Source organism: Aspergillus thermomutatus (genome assembly GCF_002237265.1).
Source record: "Aspergillus thermomutatus strain HMR AF 39 chromosome Unknown NODE_80, whole genome shotgun sequence".
In the NCBI taxonomy this organism is placed as follows: Eukaryota; Fungi; Ascomycota; class Eurotiomycetes; order Eurotiales; family Aspergillaceae; genus Aspergillus; species Aspergillus thermomutatus.
In genome coordinates this window covers 83,525-108,095 of record NW_020798129.1, presented here as the reverse complement: position 1 = coordinate 108,095, position 24,571 = coordinate 83,525, and the positions used below count along the sequence as shown (strand labels likewise).

The 24,571-nt window shown below is 51.1% G+C and overlaps 7 protein-coding genes across 7 annotated transcripts; 3 read left to right on the top strand and 4 right to left on the bottom strand.

Annotated features, from left to right (window-relative positions):
* Positions 1–1,327: 1,327 nt before the first annotated feature.
* CDV56_108314 (TCP11 family protein) lies at positions 1,328–3,234 on the bottom strand (the record flags this gene model as incomplete). Its single annotated transcript, XM_026761933.1, has 3 exons — positions 1,328–2,227; positions 2,287–2,970; positions 3,031–3,234. 3 exons carry the CDS (start codon positions 3,232–3,234, stop codon positions 1,328–1,330), a joined length of 1,788 nt encoding a protein of 595 aa, XP_026614947.1.
* A 4,284-nt stretch (positions 3,235–7,518) lies between these two features.
* On the top strand, positions 7,519–9,173 carry cp9 (putative serine carboxypeptidase; the record flags this gene model as incomplete). The annotated part of the gene is made up of 2 exons (XM_026761771.1): positions 7,519–7,711; positions 7,774–9,173. 2 exons carry the CDS (start codon positions 7,519–7,521, stop codon positions 9,171–9,173), a joined length of 1,593 nt encoding a protein of 530 aa, XP_026614946.1.
* Positions 9,174–9,740: 567 nt separating this feature from the next.
* CDV56_108028 (putative cell morphogenesis protein Sog2) lies at positions 9,741–12,909 on the bottom strand (the record flags this gene model as incomplete). The annotated part of the gene is made up of 4 exons (XM_026761647.1): positions 9,741–11,823; positions 11,876–12,219; positions 12,278–12,389; positions 12,482–12,909. The coding sequence occupies 4 exons, from the start codon at positions 12,907–12,909 to the stop codon at positions 9,741–9,743; spliced, it is 2,967 nt and encodes a 988-aa protein (XP_026614945.1).
* Positions 12,910–13,910: 1,001 nt separating this feature from the next.
* Positions 13,911–14,789, bottom strand: rsm25 (mitochondrial 37S ribosomal protein mS23; the record flags this gene model as incomplete). The annotated part of the gene is made up of 2 exons (XM_026761583.1): positions 13,911–14,256; positions 14,359–14,789. 2 exons carry the CDS (start codon positions 14,787–14,789, stop codon positions 13,911–13,913), a joined length of 777 nt encoding a protein of 258 aa, XP_026614944.1.
* A 569-nt stretch (positions 14,790–15,358) lies between these two features.
* On the top strand, positions 15,359–17,908 carry CDV56_107864 (pentatricopeptide repeat protein; the record flags this gene model as incomplete). Its single annotated transcript, XM_026761483.1, has 1 exon — positions 15,359–17,908. One exon carries the CDS (start codon positions 15,359–15,361, stop codon positions 17,906–17,908), a length of 2,550 nt encoding a protein of 849 aa, XP_026614943.1.
* Positions 17,909–20,529: 2,621 nt separating this feature from the next.
* Positions 20,530–22,633, bottom strand: CDV56_107695 (KH domain-containing protein; the record flags this gene model as incomplete). Its single annotated transcript, XM_026761314.1, has 9 exons — positions 20,530–20,553; positions 20,608–21,139; positions 21,196–21,404; positions 21,458–21,622; positions 21,688–21,740; positions 21,816–21,837; positions 22,040–22,198; positions 22,267–22,346; positions 22,420–22,633. 9 exons carry the CDS (start codon positions 22,631–22,633, stop codon positions 20,530–20,532), a joined length of 1,458 nt encoding a protein of 485 aa, XP_026614942.1.
* Positions 22,634–23,316: 683 nt separating this feature from the next.
* Positions 23,317–24,359, top strand: ILV6 (acetolactate synthase regulatory subunit; the record flags this gene model as incomplete). Its single annotated transcript, XM_026761233.1, has 2 exons — positions 23,317–24,116; positions 24,179–24,359. The coding sequence occupies 2 exons, from the start codon at positions 23,317–23,319 to the stop codon at positions 24,357–24,359; spliced, it is 981 nt and encodes a 326-aa protein (XP_026614941.1).
* Positions 24,360–24,571: the final 212 nt, after the last annotated feature.

Below are 24,571 nucleotides of genomic sequence, written 5' to 3'. Positions count from 1 at the left end.
ACCCAGCACCACCGGCCGCGCCCCCGCCCCCTGCCGCTCACACCCCAACGCATGCAACACCGCATACAACATCCCCTCAAACACACCCACCCGCAACGTCCACTCCTGCACCGCACTGGCCCCGCCCGAGCGGAACCGCTGCCGCTCGATAAGCACATGGCTGGGCCGGTACCGGTGCAGCAAGCCCGTGACGAGCGCGTAGGCAGTGCGCGCATACCCCGCCGGCGAAAAGGTATGTTTTGCTTTCCCCTTTGCTGTCCCTTTCTGCTTCGACGGACTTCCCTCGTTGGTCTTCCCCGGAGAGGAAGAACAGGCTACCCCGTCAGCGCCGGGGTCAAGTAGGGCTTCGGAAACGGCGAGCCGGCGCCACGCGTTCAGCTTCACGCTTGGGGTTACTCCGGTACCGCCGGGGACAAGCAGATGCGCGTATGCGAGGTTCTGAATCCCCATGTCGATGCTCAGGATACTCATGCCCATGCTGTTCTCGGGTTCTCGGGGAAACCCTGCCCCTGCCCCTGCCCCTGACTCTGGGCCTGAGCCTGGGCTTCGGCTCGGCAGTTCATCCTTCAACCGGGCGATGAGACATGCCTTTGTCCCTGAGGACTGGATGCCCGTTGCTTGGGCGATGCGCTGGAGCTGGGATGCTTTGAGGGTGTTGAGCCAGCTGTATGAGCTGAGGAGGGATGATGACATGCGCATTTCGCCTCTTTACTTTTTCAGATCACAGGGTGTTGGGGTAGCATTATTTATTGCATTTGCACTGAGTGCCTTGCTGTGAATCTAAGGGTACGACAGTACGGAGTACTCCCCGAGATATTTATGCAGGCACAAGTTGGATACTTTCGCTTACATAATTCGTATATTATGTATGCTAGGTGGTCTGCGTCTAAAGCTACACTTTTGATACATGTGTCTGATCACATCGAAGAGTATATTGTTGAATCAATATTATTATTATAACTCATGCTAATCGAACCAATGACATATACCACGGTTGGTATATCAAAACGAAGGTAACTACCTCTATCAAAGTATGCCCCAGACCAGAAGAAGGCAAGGCTTTTGATTGAATGCCCTTCCCATGTGGACGCCATGACCCGACATGTACCGATGCAAGACGCTGAATTGCAAGCCATAAGAAAAGAGAAGAAACAAAGGACAAATCAAGACCCGGAACTCCGCTCTGTGCCACCCGAGCGATGAAGCAAGCAAGATGACAGTGAAACGCCCAAGCGAACCACCGAATTCGGAAAAGACAAGGTATGCAGTAATGCTCGTGTGACGCAAATATGATTTTCACTAGGTTCCAAATGCCGCAGTACAGCCATTACTGCTCGGCGGCTGGCAGACTGCTCGCCACGTCACTCGGTGACAGGCTCTGGCGCACGTAGAGAATGGGCGCCCAGACCCTCCAATGCAAAACGCCAATATGCGCTAGTCGCATTGATATCCGCTCAATGTCATAGTGCTGCTGTAATGGCGAATGCGGGTAGCTTCGTTGGGACTCGCAGATGGCCAGAGGCGACATGTTGAGGTACTTTTTGGCAAAGGCAAATGTGGAGACCAGCAATTTCTGTCGCAGCGCGTTCTGAAAGTACTGGAACAGCTCGGACGACTCGTTGGACAGATGCCACTCCAACGTCGCTTCGATTGGCGCGATCACGGCATCTGAGACCATAGAGTCACCACAGCATGCTGCGCACGCAAACCGTGCAATCTCCAAGGCGATACCGCGCACATTCTTCAACCATCGGGGCGACCCCCGTGGGCAGTCCTCATTCTCTTCCATCAATGACCCGATTCGCGAGCGAAAGCTGGCGTATGTTTGAGCCGGCGCGGACAAGTACCGTTTCTGCGTATGGACGTATGATTCGAAGATGAACCAGCAGACATCCAGGGTGATGAGATTCTGCAGACAAGACCGGAGCTGCCATAAGCGGTCCGAGTCGAAGACGAATGTTTCTGGGAAACCCTCGGGGCCGTGGAATTGTAGTAGGATATCGGTTAGTCCGTGGAATAATAACGAGATCGGAAGGAAGCTGTCGTTTTGTGCACTTTTGTCCATGTTGCATAGCTCCTGCTCCCGCACGTCCAGATACCATAGCCGCGAAGCCTCTACGCGAAAATTGTCTCTGGCTATCTTACTCCGAAAGTACTCCTGCAGGAAGGGAACAGTGTCTTCAATTAGGAGAACCCGAAAGGCGCGGATCTGGTGGTTTGCCACATCCTAAAGGGGAAAAAAAAAGGTCAGCACGTAGGGTTTTTCTGTGTAGAGCTCAAGCGTACCAGTTTCATAGCCTCCAAAATGGCGAAGAGGGTCTGCAGCCCGCGGACAATCTCCATCGAATCCTGTGATTCCGAGCCAGAACTGATCTGTTCAACCATGCGGTCTGCCCATTCATCTCGCATCGGAGCGCAATGTGTCTTGAGGAGCCTTGCCAGCCAGTTGGCGATCCCAACCATGTCAAGAACTCCCTTCCGGACCTGCTGCATCAGCAGAGTCACCTCCAGGTTTTGCGTGACGCCGGGGTGATCGCGCTCCGGAACCAGGGTTTTGAGGACGTCCTGTAGGGTTTCGAACATGGCGGGCAGTCGGGGCTCGAACGTCTGCGGTAGGTCCTCCTGCTGGTCTTTGTCTGTTGCGTCCTCCTTCTGGTTTGCGCAAAAAGCATAGATTGCGATTTCGGCAGCCATCGCTTCCCAGTAATCGCCCGCTTCTTTCCTTTTCCTTCTCCCTTTCTCCCCGTCCAGATCCGGTTTGAAATGCAGGTCGCGATCGAAATTGGCGTCCATTCGAAGGTTGATATTGCTCATGATGCAGGGCAAGTCGAGCTCGCTCAGCGTTCTCTTGGTGACTGGAGGGTATCGCTTGGCTCCCTGAAGTAGTCTGTGCTGTTTCGCGCTCAATCCTAATGCTTTAGGGATCTTCATCGCTTCAGACGAAGGAGGTGGAGGGGTTCGCGGCGTCGCCTATCTCGTCGCATCTGAATTAGGTTGGCGAGAACTATAGAGATTAGAAGATTCACTCACCGAGCATGGTTGATCTGTGCCTGCGGTATCTTCCCCGCTGTTTTTGTGTTTGCTTCCATCGCGATGATCTAGAGAATCGTTCTTGAGGGAGTTGATCGAATGACTGCTTCCGTTGTATGCTTCTAGTGGACACTCCGTTCCTTCTTCCTGCTTTCCCGGCGCATTGCGCCTCGCCTCCTTTGTTTTCTGAAGATCCATCTCCATCCGATCGACGGTCCTGAGGCGCTGGTGTGGATAGTGAACAATGATCTGGAGAGCGGTATAGATCTGTCCGGGCTTCTAGAATTTAATCGTCCGAAGCACGACCACAGGAGTTATGAGCAATCCAGTCCCTCGGATGTAAGCAAGACACCGTAGCCCTGGGCACGTTGCTAGGTCGATCGACTCGATCTGCTATCCCTTCCATCAGCCCTTTCGCCAGTCCTTGCCTGGGGAAGATGGGGTCAAGGCGGAGGAAGGGGTGAGGGGGGTGAACATACTTGCCTGGTGCTTGTCAACGGATGTCGATCGCAGCCGTTGATCGCAAAAAAAGGGGACAACAGGTTTCAGATTAGATCCCTGAATTGATGTTTGGATCGTATATTTCCCTAGATTAGATCTTGCGCAAGTAATCTTCTCCCCGGGGGCGTTGCTAGGTTTGGCTTCAACTCAGAACATCTCTGCTGTAGATGTAGCTAAGCAGGAGTGAGAGGTGGAAGGTAAAGACAATACAAAGTAGGAAGAGGTTATGAAGATACTGAGGAAGGATACGTAGAGAATATGCAACCACAGTTGAAGAGTCAAAGGGCCTGAAATAAGAGCAAACAAAATGGAAGCAAGCGATCAGCTGCAGCGTAGCCCAGAGACGAAGCGGTCCAAAACTCCAAAGAGACCAAAAAGAGAGGCAAAGATTAGATTTGGCAAAGTGACCAGGATGAATTATCTTGATATAGCCAATGGCAAGAGAAGCAGATGTTTTCAGCAAGACAGTGCTGGCATCCGAGTACCCTGAAAATGGTCACGCATGCACTTGGAGACTGGGTATGGAGACGTGAGGGAGACCATTGAGCGCACGATCACAGCACCGGAGCCAGAGAGCAGAAAGAATCGTGGAATCTGGGACAGAAGGAATGGAAAGCTACAAGATCGAATCGGGAACAGCAGCAAAAGCAGCTTGTAATCGCAAAAGGTAAGGCAGGAAAGTGAGGCTGCTCAAGAGTCAAGAGTCAGGACGCATTCAGCTACTGCATGGAGTGGGACGGAAAAGCCGACGACAATGGATAGAAGGGGAAAAAAGATTCAGAATTCATGATTAGTTCGGACTTGGAAGAAGAACAACCATGATGGAGCTGGTTTCCAAGTGACAGTTGAGCCCCTGAATGAAGCCCAGAACGGACGTTGTCAGAACAATAGCAGTCGCTACATATAGAGTCGATATCTATCTACCATACGGATACCGAGTACAGGGGACTGTATCTATCTAGACTCAAGACTAAGGAGTCTCTCAATTAATGCTGTAGTCTATGGAGGGATTATCCACTAGTTCGTTAATCCCCTTCCTTGAACGACGCCAGATTCGGAGACAGTTTGTGGGTCAGGAGAATCAAAGGGTATTACTTCTCTACTTCGTACTCCGTACAATCATCTTTTTTTCGAGCAATGGCGATATCAGCTGGTGGATGATCCCGCATTCATTTCTGGCGACATCCAGCATTCCAGAGGATGGCGAACACCAACACCATCGTTTCTTTCTTGTACCAAGAGGGATGATCCCAGACAAGGCCTGTGCAAGTCTACAGTAAGCACAAAAGTCCGTCAGAAACGAATGCTGTTACCCGGCAAATGCAAGCCAAAGTGACAGGTCCAAAAGAAGCACGGAGATGTAGATAACATTTATTAGTTGGAAAGTATCGATAGGGAGGTCTGGAGTATTTGAGTGTACTTATCTGCCAGTTGCCACTGATCTTCCTCTGTCCAAAACCACTTGGGACCAATTATGGTCGCAAAGCAACAAACCACGAGCAAGCAATTGCAATGAATTAGCAGAGAGTAGACTGATAGATGGATAGCTACAATCAAAACTCTACTGCAGGTGGTAGCCTGGAAGAGATGTGCAGACTGATGCGGCTTGCCGTCTGCTAATTAGTGGGATAGTATAGATTCCATTACGGAGTACAGTACTCTCACCCCGCTGACCTGACCGGCTGGATGATGGGATGATGCATTTTGCTTTTGCTTTTGCTTTTCCCGTTTTGGGGAGGCAAAGGAGGCAAGGAGACTCAAAGTAGGGGGAAATTGATGCGGAGAGACTTCAGACTTGGCGATGGGCCTCCTAAACAAGCGCGATCGCAAACATTCCACATCGCCCAGTGCGTCTCCTCAAGTTGATATTTTTCATCGCCGGATCCAGCTTCATCCCAGGGACCACTTTCTGCTACGGAGTAGATATGTGTAGTCAATTCTACATCTCTATCTGCTTATCCTGAAGTAACTCCACCCAACGTTAGTTGAGTATTAATAGCCCACGACCGAAACGTCTGAGACCCGTCATCTTGCTGATGTCAGTCAAATGAGTCTCTCCTGGGCTCCGTTCACGGCTTCAACACACTGAGAGCCAGTCCATCTTTATCCAGGCCCTGCCACTGCATAGGTAGATGTGATGGCACCAGTCCCCAGGATGGCATGACCGCGACCGATTGAGCTTTGCAAGCGTCCCAAGACAAAGCATCTCGCGATCTGTGTCTGCGGCGGTTCCATCATTACAACAACGCCTTGCGCATGGCAACCATCGCCTTGGTGAAGGTTTCAGATCATCCTCGTGACGTGAGAGGTTAGCTTGTAGTCGGACGGGAAACTGTCGAATGTTGATCCACCGGTTGATAGCCCGAGGGTTCCTCTTGGACTTGGTGAATTGCTATTTCCAACAGTGTACCAATGTGACCGGAATAGGGTTGTATTATTACGGGCTATGGCGTCCTTGTGTAAGCTTTTTCTTGCCCGCCTCCAATATAAGAAAACGAGAAGTGGACGAGCCCTAGCAGGTTGATAAACCTTGAATGGTCAGAAACAATCATCGACCCATGAGTGGTGCCACCAAACAAATCGCCTTCAAGTGAGACTCAGTATCACTCAGAAAGGGCTTGCTTTTTCAGGAGCATTTCAATAGGATGTCCTGCGAGTACGCGTGGGGATGTCTTGGTATCCTATGAACAGGAATGAGGCTGTTGATCGACGGAAGTGATGATAGAGTGTAGATAGAGGCTAGTGGATTATTCTGCGAATCTCGACGCTCGTGGGGTGGTTTAAGATCACCACACCGACACCATTACGTGATCAAGAAGCAGAAGTTGGAGGGGTTCCGCTTATTGGAGCATACTTCGAGTTTCGCTTTTGGCCTTCTAATAAGTAGATACCGTGCCAGAAGGTGAAGATGGACCGCAATAGACGACGCGCTTGACGCCTCACTTTCGCAATGCAGTGCGAGTGCACTGATCACTTCGCGCGTGGTCGCCTCATTTCGGAGCTCGGCGGAGGAGAGTCAATTGGGGAAAGTCAGGTCGTTGGCATTGTGGCAGGCTACTTCACAGTTGGCACTTCAATTGACGGTCAAACGAGCATTCGGTCAGCTTATGCCGAAAGAAGGATTCCGCCACGGTGACAAGACCAGACATGGTCGGATAAGGATGAGCTACTTACTCCGTATTTTAGTGTAGTACGAACCAATGACTGGTGACACCGACATTCCAACGAGTACCTACTTTAGCTGATTGTTCATAGGTGGATCACTGCTGAAATTCTCCTTGTCCATGACTCCACATACTCTGAGTAATATTGAGTGCAGAATCTAGTCCTTCAGCCCATTCAGATGGAGACACGGAGTTGGTGGAGCGAGAGGGTCGAATTGGCCTCGTGATGTCAGCCATCACCCTAATTCGAGGCCCTAACCCCATGCCCTATATTCACATCACGTGACCTTGACAGACTCCCTGGCAGCCTCAGGCAGTCAACAGTCAACAATCTACATCAACTGAATAGAGAAGATCACGGCGACTACCTTAGGAGCAGTTCGCACATTCCATACTAACCAAATGGATCATACTTATAGTCTATTGCTTTGATGAGAAGAAGGAGAAGCGAGACAATCGAAGCCAGTTCTTTCTTTATCATCTTCGTGTGGTGCAACCTTGTGGCGATTCGGGCTCAATAAGCATCCAGCTATTGAGGTCAACATCGGGATAGTGTCAATCAAACCATCCAGACCCCCAGAACACCAATATCCCACCAGGATGGCTTTTATTCAGAATGGCTTGCCACAGAGATCCTTTTTGGACTTTTTGTACATAAAATATTTCTGGCAAAGAAATGTATCGGGGTTTCTCTGTGCTTCAGTCTCGTCATCTTCTTGTCTTCATGTTGATATCAGATTGATGCTTAGTCTCGTCGACATCGGATAGCGTCATGAACATCGCTGCTATACTTTCTCTTTTTCACACAATATGGGCAGTGCCTATGCTATTGCTGTCGTCAATGCCTCGAACATCCTTGAACGTTTCCCAATTTGAAGTCCTTTCGTTGCCCGATAGTCCTACTTTGCCGCGCAGCTGGGCAGGCCGGCTACCTATTCCTGATACCGAGGAAGGCAATTCAATCTTCTTCTGGCTCTTTGAAGCCCAGGACCCCGCATACGATGAGAACCTGATTAGTGCGTTTCCCCCTTCTGCAGTTCTCCATCGGACACCGCAAATGCTGACTCGTTCCAAACAGTATGGTTCAATGGCGGACCGGGTTGTTCGTCGCTGATAGGGTTGATGACAGGCAACGGTCCTTTATTGTTCGATGGCAATACCACTCATCTCATTCAGAACCCTCAATCGTGGACGAAGCTTGGTCACGTCCTCTATGTCGACCAGCCCGCAGGAACGGGGTTCTCAACGGCAAGCAACCCATATCCCGTCCGGAACAATGACCGGGTAACCTCGGATTTCTACAAATGGCTGCAGTCCTTCTTTTCTCACTTTGCTCATCTTCGCTCCAAGCGTGTTCACATGATAGGGGAATCGTACGCCGGAATCTACATACCCTACTTTGCTTATGCCATTATGGAGAATCAGGACGATTACCCAATCAACCTCCGTTCCATATCTCTAGGGGATGGCACAGTGGGCAACCCTGCTGCCATGACAGCCGTCACAGTCAGCACGTTTCTTGAATCCAAAAAGGCCTTGCTGCAGATTCCAGACGAGATCTTGTCCGCCTTCGCGCAAGCCGACCAGACCTGTGGTTTCACAACCGTCCTACAACAGGCCGATCAATTTCCTCCGAAGGGCAAGTTCGAGATCGTAGGGGACCCAGAATACCTCAACTACAAACATCGGCGTCGCCGACACCGGTTTCAACAGTACCAGCGCCGCAACCTGCGAAACGTAATGAACGAAACGTGCAACAACCACCCCACCACCCGAGAGCAGGTCAGCTCGTCCATCCTCAACTCAACCTGTTACGGCTCCTGTGCGACGTTCTCCACCGCCATGAACTACCTAGACGCCGTCTCCGCCGCCAGCACAGAGAAGCGCTGCTTCGACGTCTACGACATCACTAACGACTGTACCACAATTGATCCGCTCAGTCTGATGGCCTCGTATTTCAGTCGTGTCGACGTCCAAGCCGCTCTGAATATCCCCCCAGCACCCGCCGGTCTGGCATTCGCACCCTGCAACAGCACCATCCTCGACACCCTGCTGCTAGCCGTTCCGCCCACGCCCCCGGCGTACACCATCCTCCCCTCCCTCGTGACGGTGCATAATATCTCCGTTCACGTCTATTCCGGCGAGAATGACCTGCTTCTCAACCATCTCGGCACAGAATTGGTTCTCCAGAACATGACCTGGCGCGGCGCGCAGGGCTTCTCGCGGAAACCCAGTCGAATCTTCTACGCAGATGACGCTGCGCCTGCCTTGCTTGGTTCTGACGCTTGTGATATCAGCCAAGATGCTACTCCTCGGTCGGAAGCAGGGCAGCATTGTGTCCAGGCGGGCATCTGGGCCTCGGAACGCGGAGTCACCTACCATCTCTTCCGAGGCGCAGGGCACAGCGTGTTCATGAAGAAGCCACAGGAGATGTTCGCCTATGTGCGGGACGTTGTCGTTGCGGATGTGAATGGTTGAGGTAGCACATCTAAGCCAAATCAATCTTCACAACTCGTGCACTTTACAGTCGTAAAGTACAAAAGGCTTATTTTGGATAACAAAAAAATGGCATCATGCGACCCTTCTCATCATCCATTCATGAAACTAAGCAGACACGCTATGCAAAGATTTTGTAAAGATACATTCAAACGCTGAAACCCAACTCCATGTTCCTTTCGCCTCTAACAGCAAGCCTCTTCCATTTGATTCCCATTTTTCTTTTCTTTCCCTTTCTTTCCTTTTTTATTCCCGAGAAGAACGAGATCAACAAGAATGCGAGGACATGTAAAAAAGTTCAGAGGATCAGACATTCAGGATCGAGATCATAAGACTATGTAGTTGTACAAGTGAGAAATGATATTGGCGTAAGCGGGCATAATAAGCGCCGAAGCAGGATCTTGCATGGCAGCACGTTTGTCTAGATGGACCAGCATGTCCAACGTCGGACGGGATTTCACACGAGATGCATTCTGCGAGGTAAAGTGATGCATCTTCCCAGATCAATAGGAAAATAATCTCCGAGCTGGAGAACCCAGCTGTATCATCTCAACGCCGACTGAAGAAAGGTGCTTGGTTGGGCATTGAGAGGAGTGAATCTGCCCGCTGAAATACGTCGCCCTCGAAAAATTTGTCACTATACGCGCTAGCAGGGGTTGATGGCACGGTTGCCTGCGCGGCAGGACCAAGAGCAGCGCTCAAGGGGGTAGCGGGAAGATGAACAGATTGCGGGGAGAGACTCGAGTTAACATGTAACAAGTTGGAACCTGACCCGAATGTTTGATGTTGTGTATGCTGCGATTGCAGAGGCGGTCCGTATATGTTTGCAGCTCCGTTGGCAGTGGTCATGTCTGCGAGGTACGACCATGGAGAAGCTTCGATCAGCCGACCAGCTTCCCTGCTGGCCCTTTGAACTGGACGAAGGAGAACGACGATGTCAGGAGGCAACAGGTGCATGCTTCTGACCTCTCTCATATCATTCACAAGATCAACGAATGACTGCATGAAACCTTTGCACAATTGCCAGAACTCGCGCTGGTTACGCATTCCCCCGCCCGGCTCTTTTACCTTCATATTGGAAAGACGCAGCCCGAGCGCCTCAGATACTTCAAGGCAGAAACGGCAACGGCGAATCAGGTTGTTCCAAACCATCTGAAGCCCTTCAGATTCGCGAGTTTGCTCCGCTAATTCGAGACATCGGATGAACTGGCGGCGCGCTAGAGGCAGCGCCTGAAGGGCAGCAGTGTATGCAGCAGATAGCTGGTGAAATATCTTCTCAAAGATGCGCTCCTCTTCTATCTCATCTAAGCCAGTGAGCGGGTTAATTCGGGGTACTACTGAGGTCGGTACCGGGGGGAAAGATTCCCCTGAACGGGGTGTCGCAAGTGATGAAGGCACGGATGAGTTAATGAGATTGGACCTGCTGCTTGACCGGCTCCGCGCTCCCAGGCTATAAGGTGTTGATGCAAAGCCTGGGGAGCTAACTGCCGACTGATAGTTCGCCGCTGCGGCTAAGGGCCCATTAGTGGTAATTCGAGGGTGTTGTATCGTGGTATCGCTCCTGTAGCGGCGCACTGACAAGGACCGATTACCGCGTGTCGGAGTCAAGGTCGACCCAGTGAATCGATCCGACAGGACAGGTTCTTTAATGATTTCGGTCACCGGCGGCTTTCCTGCGGAAAGCCGCTTTTCAGATTGCAGCGGAACCCCCAAACTCACGCAGGCGTTGCGAAGCTCAATGATGCTCCCGTGAATCATGAGCATGAGCGAACGGACGTAGCGCGAGTCGCCATTGGCGACGATCTTTTCAAGACTATTTCGCAACTGCGTGCCCACGTGGCTATAAGCTATGATACACGTCTCACATTCTCGCTTGACGGCTTCGTTCGTCAGCTTGAGCACGTCATGATCGTCCTGTTGAGAATTCTCCGCGATCTCGAGGGCTTCATTAAGTCGATCAACGTGTGTGGAAGCATTGTAGAAGACGATCTCCAAACTATTGCGTCGAGAGTCATCACGTTTTATGACGTTGATCACAGCTGATACGTGAGACTGAACTTGAAAAAGGGCAAACAGAATGCCTTTGGCACTCTCAATAACCGGGTCTCCAGCTTCCCTCTCGCCCTTGTGTTCTGGCAAGCTTGACATTCGATTCACAAACCCGTCTTTCAAGCGCCTGCGCTCCCGCGGGCTACTTGGGCTAGAGGAATTGCTGCCGCCTGCGTTGCCCACTGGTCTTGATCTGAGAATTGAGCCATGACTGAGTCCACGCAAGTGACTGTTTCGATAAGGTCGTGTTTCATCGAGGGTTCCCAAGTCAGTGTTCTTTCGCGTAATGACCCCCATCCGCTTGTTGCGTGCGGCGAACGATGCTTGGATAATGCCTTCGCTGTTGCTTCGGTTGCGTTCATTCACTCCATGGTACGGGGACGCGCCGGGTCGTTGAAGGATACCACTATGAAAGATCGGCCCTTGTCCAGATGCTATACGATAATGGGATTTGAGCGGAATCGGTGGAGGCCTCGCAAGGGATGGGGACTTGGGATCGGAGCCTTCACCTGTGCTAGGAATCACAGGGAACCGGCTGCTGAGCTTGCGCCTGACGGGCTTTGGAGTGTCGAGAACACCCTCGCTTAAAACCTGTCAGCTGAAATCGCCAGAAATATTGTGGGATTCCACTGTACCTTGACTCGCTTCCTCGGTCTTGCTCATGAGTCTGTCTGGCTTTGAGGAATCTTTTCAATTCTGCGGTAACGGCGACTTCCTTCTCATTGTCTGTCATAGCGGACGGGGTGATCTCGGTCTCTGAAGTCTCGAGAACTCGTCTTAAGTGATACCGTAGTGGGTTGCCCGCAACCTTCAAAATCTGGAGCTTGTTCATTTCCGAGATTCCAATTGGCAAATCATCTAGTCGATTCTGCATTATCGAAAGTACACGAAGCGAAGACAGTCTTTTTATCTCCTCAGGAATGTGGCTGATTTTGTTGCGACTGAGATCTAATATCTCGAGGAGCGGTAGTTTGTACACCTAAGATACCAATCAGAACTTTGGTAGCTTATGAAACAGATTCCCTGATGACACGTACTCCCCTGGGAAATTCGCGAAAATTGTTCGCTCTGATGTTCAGATAACGGAGGTGAGAGCACTCGGCGAAGCGATAAGGAATGTGGAAGAGATGATTATTCGACAAAGACAACCTGATAGCCATCAGTTTCTGACAATGTGATATCGATCATGGTTTCCATGTAGCCTTCCGAGGTGGAAGCCTTTTATGCATAGCCGCACATACCTTTCGACTTCGTCTTTGATCGCATCCACCACGGCCTCAGGAATGCGAACGATGTTGGAGTGGCCCAGATCAATGGTCAGTTTGGGCTTGACCACATCACTGACAGCCTCACTTCCTGCTAACGAGCGTTTTGTTTCCAGTATTCCATTCTCAACTGCACGGCGAGCTAGCTCGATAGTTTCCTCCTGCGTGAGAAGCCGCGGTCCTGGGGAATGCTTGTTGTTACTGCTGCCATTTTCACCCTGAGTCTCGTGGGAATGAGATATTTCGTCATCGCTTTTTGTCGCTTCATCGTTGTGGGAAGAGGACGATGATGAGGGAATATTTTGCTCCGGGGTCCTTCTGTTTCCATCTTCCTCGTCGACATCACCACGATATGAGTGAGGCATCCTAATCAGATCTTCGGACCGAACCATTGTAGAGAGCATGTTGAACGACTGATTGAGGAGGAAAAAGAAGATTCTAACTCGAATCTTAAATGTCGGCTGTTACGCCAAGTAGTGATCGATCGCTTGCAACCATGAATCAAATGGTCTGGAATAGCCGAAGATTTGGATGCGGGCAGAAACCCAGCATGGTCAATGGAGGTTGCTTCGAAACAAGAAGGAGACTGTAGAGGACAATAATCGAGCGTCGTGTTGCAGCAGATTTAGTCGTGGAAATCAGTCTAGGCGTTAGACAAAGCCCGATAATTCCGTCTGATTTCAAATCGACGAGTATTCGCACACGAGGAAGCAAAATAGCACAGAAAGGCTGAGGATCTGTTATTTCTGTTAGATAGGGCTGACAGATCGACAAGTAGAATCGGACTCTCTGAAGTGGCTCACAGCGAAGGGTTTCAGGTTAACGAACGGCGTTGCGATCATGTCATGCCAAACAAGAAGAGAAAGGTGAAACGCGGAGCAAGAGGCGCAACTGCCCGCAGGAGACGCCACCACAAGCCAGGTCAATTAAGCCTGGACATAGATCCAGCTAACAAAATGAGAAGGCGACAATCTTGAGAGTGATTGAGGATAACATCGACAGCTGAGTGTGATGTTAGGAACAGCCAGAGTTGAACCAAGCGATAAACGAAAGATGGGGAAGATTCCAACAGCGCGATAAGTCGCGCTGTGTGATTGGCTGAACAGTCTTGCCGTATTTCACCCAAATGTTGTACTGCGATTGTTAAAGAAAAAACCAAGAAATATATGACATTATGTAGAAAAGCAAAATCATAAGGTTGCATCCGAGTAGATGGTATTGCCAATATGTGGAAAATACATACAGTGCGTGGTAAGGAGGACGTTAAGAAAGACAGAGGTCGAAACGAAAGAGCAAAGAAATAGACCAAATTCCAGTAGTATACATGATGTGTTTAGGCAATAAATCCCCCAGTTCAGTTGTGAAGAATATGAGGCTTCTGATAGTCTCTTCCTAGGGAAACGTATTATACCGGCAGTGACTCCTTTTCTTCAAGCCCTTCCACAGCATCATCACGGGCGGCAATCTCTGGAGCACCGGTAAATGCTGCTGTTCTCTGTTCCAGCATTTGCGCTTCTGTCTTGGCCCATGCCTTCCAACGCTCGTATTCTTGGTTCTCCAGCTCCATGCCAACCTCCAAAAGAGAGGGCCCGAATGTTGCTCCCGTTGCTTCCGCCTCCTCCGCAGCGACTCGCCGTTCAATATCTTCTTGTAGTCGTAGTCGGTAGAATTCACGACGGGCAATATCATAAGCAGCGCTCTTTGTCATATCGGGAACATTGTTTAAAAGCCAAAGCTGCCGCTGAACGACACTGTTGAAATCGAAAAAAAAGTGGTCAGCATCCGTGCTTGACTGACTATTGCTGACTATTGGGGCGCATGCATCTCAAGCAATTGGGTTGCATGGCACATACCTTTCACCGTCCAATTTCTTCCCTGGCTGCTGGAGCCGGCTCCAGTCATAATGTTCGGAATCCTTGCCGGTGCTTTCGACAAGGACACGGGGTCTAGCAAGTTCCCAAGGGTGGTCACGGAAGAATTCCTGTCGCAGCTGATCTTCCTCATATTTGATTTCTGTCGGCAAGAACATACGGCTTGCCTTCTTTGGCTTGATTCGTTTCTCTTGAACCTCGAAGACGACCTGCGGCTTCGAGGCACCGGGAAGCGTCTTCATGCGCTGTCGGACGAGCTGATGCTGTTGCGGTTGGTTTCGCACAAGGACCTGAGCAGGTGGAATGTCGGCCACTACATCAAGCCACTTCGGGGGAGCGCGAATCTTGCCAGCAGCATGCTGTTGCAATGCTGTTTGGCGAACCCGAAGTGCTGTGAAATTGTATTTGCCCATAGTGGCTGGGAGAGACAGCCTCGGTAGGCCCTTTCGGATGTGTAATTCGAAATTTCACGACAACTTCTGTCCAATCTTGGACGAATACGCCTAGACTTGAGGCCTCCTTTTTCTGTTTTTCGCAACGCGATGGGCAATTCGGTCGCTCCTGGTCAGCTTCTGGTACTCTGGAGTTATCAAGTGCGGGAGTAAAAAAGAGACCTGGGCGGAGAGAGAGATGCACGGCTCCGATTGGACCGACCGACAGGCTCCGCCCAAGCGCAGAGAAAGTTGAGAAACGGAAGTTCTCGAGACAATCGACGCAGAACGGCATAATAAATAACTCGCTCGCTGGGGAGAGCTCCAATATCATCACTCAATTACCAGCTGAATACTTACTTGCATTTGTCTGATCAACCCGCCCCTCATCGAACTCACTGCTCTCCCCTGTATCTCGCTGTTCTCCCTTCCACCTTTCTACCCCATCACTCTCCGTCGCTTGAAGAGCAAACTGCTCTACCCTCTTCAACCTGCTCGAGAATTCCTCGAGGCATGCATGGCTGATCCGATGCCACGATGTCTGCCGTCTCATGCCTCATCTCAATAGGTCCCAGAGCTCACCCGACGCGGGAATTCCTCCTTTGCAGGCGTCGGATACGTGCTTTTCCCGCAATTCCCGCTCGATGCCAATCTCAGATACACCATCATCCTGCTACAATGCCTCGATTAAAAGACTCGGGTCTCGCCGTGTTCGTCCGTCCGTTGCATCTATAGCCGACATTTTCGTCAGCTCTTTGGTCATGGCGAGTTTCTGCCGCGATCACTCTCCTCGCAACAGAGGGCTTTCTACAATGGCTGTCAAGACTTCATCCCATAATATGGCTCGTATGAAAGGAAAGAGCCTGACAACCATCAGGCGGCTGACGTCTGGGAAGCGCCCGGTTCCTTCAAGCTCGCCGGTAGAGTGCCTTGGCTTTGACAGATTGCGGACGCAACGAACATTAAACTCGGGTGTCGTCCAGAAGGTTAAGGATGATGACCAGGGGGAAAGCTATGGGGTTGAGAAGAATGTGGCTTGTTTGAACCAACGGCAAGCAGGTCGGAACCAATGTCATAATAGCCAGTCTGCACTACCTCGCTCGGAGGAAAAGTCATTCCTGGATGATACTGGCCCCTCGACAGAGCCCTATGCTAGCGCTTCTGACGAACTTATGTCCAACCAAATGAGAGGTCAGTCTGATGCACTGGAACGTTCTACTCATCTTAAAGAGTCATTCTCCGGGGAGCAATCAAACGCCTCGAGCTCGGAGGCGCATCCTACAATGTTGGAATATTTATTAGGCCAAAAGAAAGCGTCCGATCCGGATGCGGACTGTCCACAGAATCAAGCACCACCGCTCAAAGTCGGAAAAGATACCAGCAGAGACGCCATTGAATTTCAAGCCGTTGAGAGATTCCTTGAAGCGGTCGAGGATCCTAAAAAAACAAATCAGTATATCTTTCGTCTCTATAGAGACCTTCCGTCACCCGGTGTGGCTCACCTTTCGAAGCGCACCCGTGGTCTTCTTTTGCGTCGAATGTCCCAGCCTCCCAATCGTCGTTGGGCTGATGCACGCCGCTATCTAGCTCTAGTGGAAGATATGATTGCTGCTAAGCTTCCATTGTCTCCCGCCTTATGGACCTCTGCCATTCACCTGGCAGGCAGGGCGATGGGTCATGTGAAGAAACAAGATCTCGTACGATCGATTGGCATCTGGCAGCAAATGGAACACTTTGCGGGTATTAAGTCCGACCCGGTGGTTTTCACTATTTTGTTTGATATCGCCATCAAAGCGAGTCAGTTCACAGTGGCAGACAGGTTGCTTCAAGAAATGTCAAAGCGCGGCATTGAGTTCCGACGTGCCGGCAAGGTCTCAAAGATATACTATTATGGAATGCTGCGCGACGTCAACGGTATCCATCGGGCATTCGATGAGTTTCTAGCAGCAGGGGAAATCGTGGATACGGCGGTCCTCAATTGTCTAATGACATCGTTCATCAGGGCCGGTAAAATCCAGATCGCGGAATCACTGTACCAAGGGATGATGCAGGCGCAGGCGGCTGCACGAACAGCTGAAGATACTGATTACGAGGGGGTGCCGACTCACCGACCGGCGCTTGCTTCGGAGTTGATGTTGTACCGGAAAGCAGCCAGGGAGCTTAATCGTGCTTTTGAGATGGCAGCTCGTATTAAGCACACTTTGCCAGCACACCATCGCGCCCTACAAGACTCCATTCCCATGAGCCCGGACACGCGAACATTTCACATCTTTCTTTCTTACCATGCAATTCACACCGGTAATCTGCAAGCTTTCTCGAAGATTGTAGAGGATATGGAGAAGACATTCGCAATCCCACCTCGCGGTATGATATATCTGTTACTTTTCGAAGGCTTTGCTCGCCATGGCCGAAAGAAGAAGGGCTGGACCGCGGATAAGTTACGGTTCGCTTGGCGATCTTATGTTCATGCTCTTTACGAGTCAAGGACAAGACTGAATGGCGACTTCTCCATTCACCGACCTGCCCTTACTTGGGAGAACCCATTGAAGGCTGACTCCGCGACTGCACTGGCAACGTTGGCTGATTCTTCTCAACCCACAATTGGTTTGTACACAGCACTGCCATCAAGCACTGCCGAGATCAAGGCTGTTTCGAACATCAGTGAACGGATGGACGGAAACGATGTCCCAAGTACCAGTGTGATTAAGGATACTCCAGAAGAGAACGACGTCCTAGGTAGGAGCGATCACATGGACGAAAAAGAAGCTGAAATACACGAGGGTGAACACATTATAGAGCTCGACGATGGTATCGATCTCGACGTCGACGACCTCTTTCTCGCCCCAACAGAAAGCGCGCCGAGTGGCTCGGACCCTATGGAGCACGAACTTGGGCGCCGGATCGAGAACGGAGTATTCCTGGGCCGTCGAATGGTTCTCCTGATCATTCGGGCGTTTGGCACCTGCTGTGGGCCTGAAGAGGTGATGGACGTCTGGCTGTCACTGGAGCGCATCTGGCGGCCTCAAAAGCGCAAGGCGCTGGATGTTCTCGCTGTCAAGGAGGAGCTGAATAAGTATATCAAAGACCTTACTGGGCGCTGATGGCTGGTAGCAACAGTGCTTTGAACTTGTATATTATCTATTTGTATATAAATACCCTTAGGGTAAAGTCAACTGTGACATATAGACGAACCATTATGTGCTCGGCAAGCCGATATATGTAGAAGGTCAACCGACTGGTCCTGGGATCTCGGCTCCTGCTGTCTCACGACGGGCAAACGATACGAAGCCATATAACAGTCACGTGATATCGCGTTCCCCTTCTCTCTGGCATTTTCGCGTCAACGCGTTGTGAGATAACTCGGCCGAACAATTGTTTTCCTCACCGTCCATTCTGAACTCACTTTTGGTCTCAAAGATGCAGAGATGCTTAACGGCGGATTGCAGCGCCGCAAAGTAGACTTGGATTTCTACTTGCACCGTGTCTTCCGCAAGCAATCCTTTCGGTAAGTTACTGGAATGCTTCTGCCGCATAGGACTCGAGATAGCACTGACATGCCACACCTTGACCCCAGTCCTCTTCAACGTGAAGTTATTACAGCGGCGGTCGAGGGCCATGACGTCTTCTTGCAGGCGTCTACATCCTTTGGAAAGAGCTTGTGCTTCCAGCTGCCTGCTGTCCTCAGCCATGGCGGTTGGTCCACCCTCCACCATTTACGAAAATGACATTTTCACTAAGGCATTTCCTTTGTTTGCTTATTCTGTTCGTCAACAGTGACCATTGTTGTGTGTCCTCTTCTTGCTTTGATGGTGAGTAGTTTCTCTTCTGCCGTTCCCGCCTTTATCTACATTTGCAGTCCGTTGAGTGTGTCCTCCAATAGACGGATCAGGTGAATGCACTTCAGGCTCTAGGAGTGGCAGTATCCACCATCAACTCGACGACTCCTTTGGCTGAGAGACGGGTGATCACAGACGATCTTCTTTCTGGGCACCCGAGAACACGTCTCCTTTACGTGACGCCAGAATTATGCCAGACAGTGGCGTTCAGGCGGACTCTTCAGACTATGCATTCTCAGGGGGAGTTGATTCGCATAGCGATTGATGAAGCGCATTGTATTAGCGAATGGGGCCACGACTTTCGTCCGGCGTACAAACAGCTTTCTTGGTTCAAGCGTCATCTGAATGAGCCGCCAGTCCCAATCAGTGCTTTCACGGCGACGGCAACACCACGTGTACGCGCAGATATCATCAACATCCTTGGATTAGAGCCTGCTCGGCTGAAGTTCTTCAACACTCCCTCTGCTCGGCCGAACATCCACTATGAGATCAGATACCTTGAAGATTTTGCTGAAGACCCGCTTGAAATCGAAAACTTTCAGCTGAACGACCTCCACTCGTGGTTGAAATCCATCCGAGCGCGACGGGAAGCTAGGCTAGATTCTAAGGACGCCGTACTTCGCCCGATTTTCGGCATCGTCTACGTGCCTTATCGCGTGATTTCTGAACAGCTAGCCACCGCTCTCACAAAAGTGTCTGATGGAAACATCCGTGCAGTAGCTTATCACGCCGGCCTTTCCTCCGAAGACAGGAATCGCGTGCAGACTGAGTGGACTGCGTCAAGGCCTTTGGCTGCACAGGAAGGGCCCCATCCAGCATTCTATATCATCGTTGCGACTAACGCATTCGGTATGGGCATTGATAACCCCCACGTTCGCTTTGTGGTCCACTGGACTCCTCCTCGCAGCTTCGAGGGTCTCGTTCAGGAATCTGGCCGTGCAGGTCGAGACGGCCGCGCCGCCGCCTCCCTTGTCTATTATAACACCCAAGAACGAGACCGGGTCCTCGATCGCCTGCACAAGGACGTCCAGAACGCCAAGATTCGAGCTGGTATTAAAGGCAACAACAGCAATGAAAACCCGGACTCATATACCAAAGCCGTGCATAACCTGCAGAGTCACAGGGCCCGGCTGCAGAGCTTCAAGCAGGTTATCCGATACTGTGAAACAGTGACCCAATGCAGACATGAGCTCATCAAGGACTTCTTCGGGGACCAGGAGCTCGAGATGATGGGCTCCCAAGTCGCAGGCCGACACGTCATGACCGACGGCGCGGCCTCGTCTCCTTGTGACTTTGCGTGTGACTTTTGCAAATTTGGCACGCTTGAGCTGAGAAGACGCAAAGCGAGGATGCCGCCTCCAAGCGACCCTTCAGCTTTCATGGATTACAGCCTCGTTCAGATTATCCGAAGAATGTTTCCTGATCTCTACTAGAATGCTTGTTATCGGTGGTCTCTGATAATTTAGATCCATGCAAGGACCTGAACATGACTTGGCTCTGATCGTGAACGGAGTGCATGGCTTTGCGAGGACGGTATGCGTAAAGGTGTTTTTTGGCAGATCTTGTCCTTTCTCTATTAGATACCAGATTCATTAGAAGCTTGCTATCAACTGAAGAGGATGTTGCAGGTCTCAAATCGAGGTTCGTGATTGAGAATATATTGATAAAATCCCAGTGATAATCTACAAGTGTCGAAGGCCAACCACACTCGATTAATTGACTGCCAAGAAAGATTATTGTAAGAAACGAGATGGGAAGTTTGAAAGTATTCATCGACAATCTGCTCGACAAGTAGAATAAAGACTCCTCCCTTGCGAGCGTTTGACTCAACTGTTACTGCTCCGTTATGTCAGGTCAATATCCTTGGGAACCATGGCATAACATTTCTAAAGACCGGGAGGTGGTGGGACCTGATTGACAATGTTAGTACTCAATCTCTATTATTGAGCTCAGCTGATGCTTACAGCACTGTAGCTGCCACCGCCAGGAGGCGGCGGAGGGGGAGAGCCAGAGCCTGGAGGTGGTGGGGGCGGGGCCTCGCTAGCTGGAGGTGGTGGTGGAAGCGCAGGACTTTGGGACTGGGAAGACTGCTGCTGTTGCTGCTGCTGTTGAGCGGCCTGTTGGTAGTACTGGTAGTATGCTACGTAGTTCTGGTAGCCACCGTAGGCCGCATAGGGGTCGGATCCGTAATACTGCGCGTACTGTGCGCTATAGTCAGCCGGGCTTCCGGCACCAGCGGCACCCGACGTTCCTGATGCTGCCTGTGCAGGGCTAGCCGTGGCAGAGGGCGAGTTGGAGTGGTGCTGGTTATGTTGGCTAGAGTAACCACCACCACCGTAACCGCCTCCATAGTAACGGTCACCGCCACGTTGACCATATCCGCCATAGCTGTGCTGAGGCGGATTTTCCTTGAAGCGCTGATATTGTTCCCTGACATTGCCTAGAAGATCCTCACAGAGTTCCTTAGCAGCCTGAACATCATTTGGATCCGGGCCGCTTCATTCCGTCAGTCAATCGAGCCAAATCAGAACGGGGAGTGAAATTGTACTTACGCTACGTGCAAAAACATGGGCTCATCGCTTTCCCTGCCGGTGCTTGGTTCCAAGAAACCGGATCCACGACCCTTGATTTGCACCTTGCAACGAGTCTTCTGTTGGATGTGCTTCACATATGCACCTCCTTGGCCAACAACTTGAGCTCGGAGATTGAATCCAGGGATCGGTTCCAGATCAACCGGAATCCGTTCCTCGGGCCATTTACGCTGTACGCAATTAGCGCCTTCTCAAAAGTGAACAAGTGAACGCGAGTCCATACACGGCCGTATTCATCACGCTCAACTGGCTCCGGCTCACGCCGACGGAATCGTCGCTCGTCAACGAGAGTCGGTAGCTCCTTCTTCATCAGGTCGTCGATCAAGGCCACGGCCTTTTCGAGGCCTTCTTTGGTCGTGCTTGTTACGTGGAGGTACAGCGGCGGGTTCTGCACAAATCTTATTAGTAACAGTTTCACTCTGGGGGAAACAGAATGAAGGATAAAGCACATACCGCGGCAGTGGCCATGCTCTTGTCGGGATAATAGCTTCCTCGGGTAGTGACATCTTTATAGTAAGACTTGATGAGCTTCCTTCTTGATCAAAAGTTTGACAACAATATAATGTGGAATGAAGGCGTACCGGCGCCAGTTTGTTCTTTAATCTAAATGTCACGCAGCGGAGGTCAGCAGATGAAAATGAGGGTAAGTGAGATGCTATGGGTGGTTTGATTTGGGTAAGCTTTAGCCACGACCACGAAGAAGAAGAACAGAAATGAAAGGGAAAAGCAAGACGCATGGCTGTAGCGGTAGCCAGCTTGCACAATAGTGCCTGGAATATCAGCAGACGCAAACAGGAATAATTACCATCTTTTGGGTGGAACCCTTGGTCAATGTGTAGCGGTTGCGCAGGTCATTAATTTCGATATCCTTAATGTAATCGCCGTCAGCAACGTAGATTTCAGGATTCAACTTCTTCGAGTCGGCGGCAGAGGGCGAAGCGGCGTTCGGTGTGGGACTGGCAGTCTAGCAAGAATACATGACCAAGTAAGCAACAGTCGCATCATGAGCACAGGACCATTTCGATCTCTCACCGAACGTATGGGAGGGACATCGACGTGCTGGATTCCTTTCTTCGCTTGCAACTGAGCGTTGATCTTGGCCGCTGCGGCAGCTGTTCAGATTTCACCGACTTGTCAGCTCTTTCGAATAAAGAATGAACTTCGCCGACTTGTTGCCACTCATACCTGCTGCTGCTGCAGGATCTACAGAGCCTGATTTCCTCGATTCATCAGCGCCAGGGCTGTAGGGTTCACGACTGAGAGGACTGCGAGTGCGAGTGGATTCTGGCTGTCGCGAAGAAGGAGACCGAGAGCGACGGTCAAATCGTGAAGCTCGTCGCGGCTCAGGCTCCGTCTGATCGAAGCGAGAGCGTTTGGCACGGCGTTCGTCGTCAGCCATAATAGGCGAAAGAAATGTGGGAAGAGGAAGTATTGCGGTGACTGGACGGGCGCAATCACAGAAGATGGTCCAGAACAAGCCCAAAATAAAAGGACCTTAAGAAGTCCAAAAGCAACAAAAAGGTTCGGTGGAGTTAGAAGATCAGCCCAATAATGGACGCTAGTGTAACAACGAGCAGCACCGGGACACTTTTTTTCCTTCGGGTACGGAGTATGGAAAAAAGACCAATCGCAGGGGAGCTTTAGTCAAGGAGCATCTAGATAGAGGTTGATGAGCTCTGAGTGAGGCCTGATCGTAAGCAAATCTAGTCCGTGTCATACCCTTTCGAGATGGGCGATAGTGACAGAGCTCTGCAGCATTTCAGCAGACTGATCTTCTGTTATGTTAACGTTGAGGACAAAGACACGAATAGAAAGTTGGCGATGTGCAGCAGCTTCAGATCATGTGCCTCTACCCCCTGTTCACACTAGTCCAGAGAAAGCCTAGCGGTATTGTCACGTTGGTAAGTGACATACGCCGGCCTGAGTCAGCGCCCCCGACGTCGGAAGTCTGCGAGTATAAAATGCGATTTATGACTACAGAGTACCACCACTGACTCCCTCTCGTCCCAAAAAAAGACTCCATTGAGTCGGATCAGCCTCCCTTGTTTTGCCTGCTTTTATCGCAGGCCAATTCGGGAGATCATGACTTTCCGACGTGCTCTGATGCTGTCGTCGACAGCATCAGCGCCCTTTCTAGCAGTGTCTTCCAAAACCTCCCGAGTAGCAGCCAGTCTTCCCCGATTCACCACAACCAGAGCCTCGTCCAGCTCGACCTCGGCACTGGCCTACAAGGCCTTGCATCGTCGCTCTCCTCTCCCTCTCCCTGTTTCCGACGCCTCCCCGCAATGGGACGCCCCCACGGCCGTCTCGTCGATCCTGTACGAGACCCCCGTCACACCGACCAATCCTCCGAAGCGTCACATCCTTAATTGCCTGGTGCAGAATGAGCCCGGTGTGCTGTCCCGCGTGTCCGGGATTCTGGCCGCCCGTGGCTTCAACATCGACAGCTTGGTCGTCTGCAACACCGAGGTTGAGGATCTGTCTCGCATGACCATCGTGCTGCAGGGCCAGGACGGTGTCGTCGAGCAGGCCCGCAGGCAGCTGGACGACCTCGTCCCCGTCTGGGCTGTCCTCGACTACACCGACTCCGCTCTGGTGCAGCGCGAGCTTCTGCTCGCCAAGGTCAGCATCCTGGGCCCCGAGTTCTTCGAGGAGCTGCTCCAGCACCACCGCGAGATCACCACGCCCGGTGACGCCCTGGAAGGCCAGAAGGACAAGGCTGGTGATGCGCAGACCAAGAAAGTCGAGTTCCATCCCCGCCATCTGCCTCCCAGTCAGGCGCTGAGACACAAGCACGAGCATCTTGATGCTATCACCCGCTTGACTCACCAGTTTGGCGGCAAGGTTCTGGACATCAGCACCAACAACTGCATTGTTGAAGTGTAAGCTTTACAAGTCTGCCCCTTCATAATTTGCGATCTAGCATCGACTGACATTTCCACAGTTCCGCCAAGCCTTCTCGTATTGACTCCTTCCTGAAGCTTATCAGCCCCTTCGGTATTCTCGAGTCGACACGAACTGGTCTCATGGCCCTTCCTCGTTCTCCTCTTTCTTCTGAGCCCAGCGAGGAGCTTGAGAAGGAGGCTGCCGATGTCGTCGATGCTAGCACCCTTCCTCCTGGTTAATTTCAATGCCCGATACGAAATGATCTGCTATCAAAAGCAAAGTTCTCAATTTAAATCGAAGCCTTGTGAAATTGACCACTTTCCTCTGTAACAACTCATAATTGATATGTCTTTTTGTGGGAATATCAAGTCGATTATTTCATTCTGAGATTAGTGTCCTGCTTCGTGCTTGTATATCCTATCGCGTTCTCTCTTGAAATCCCGCTAGTCGC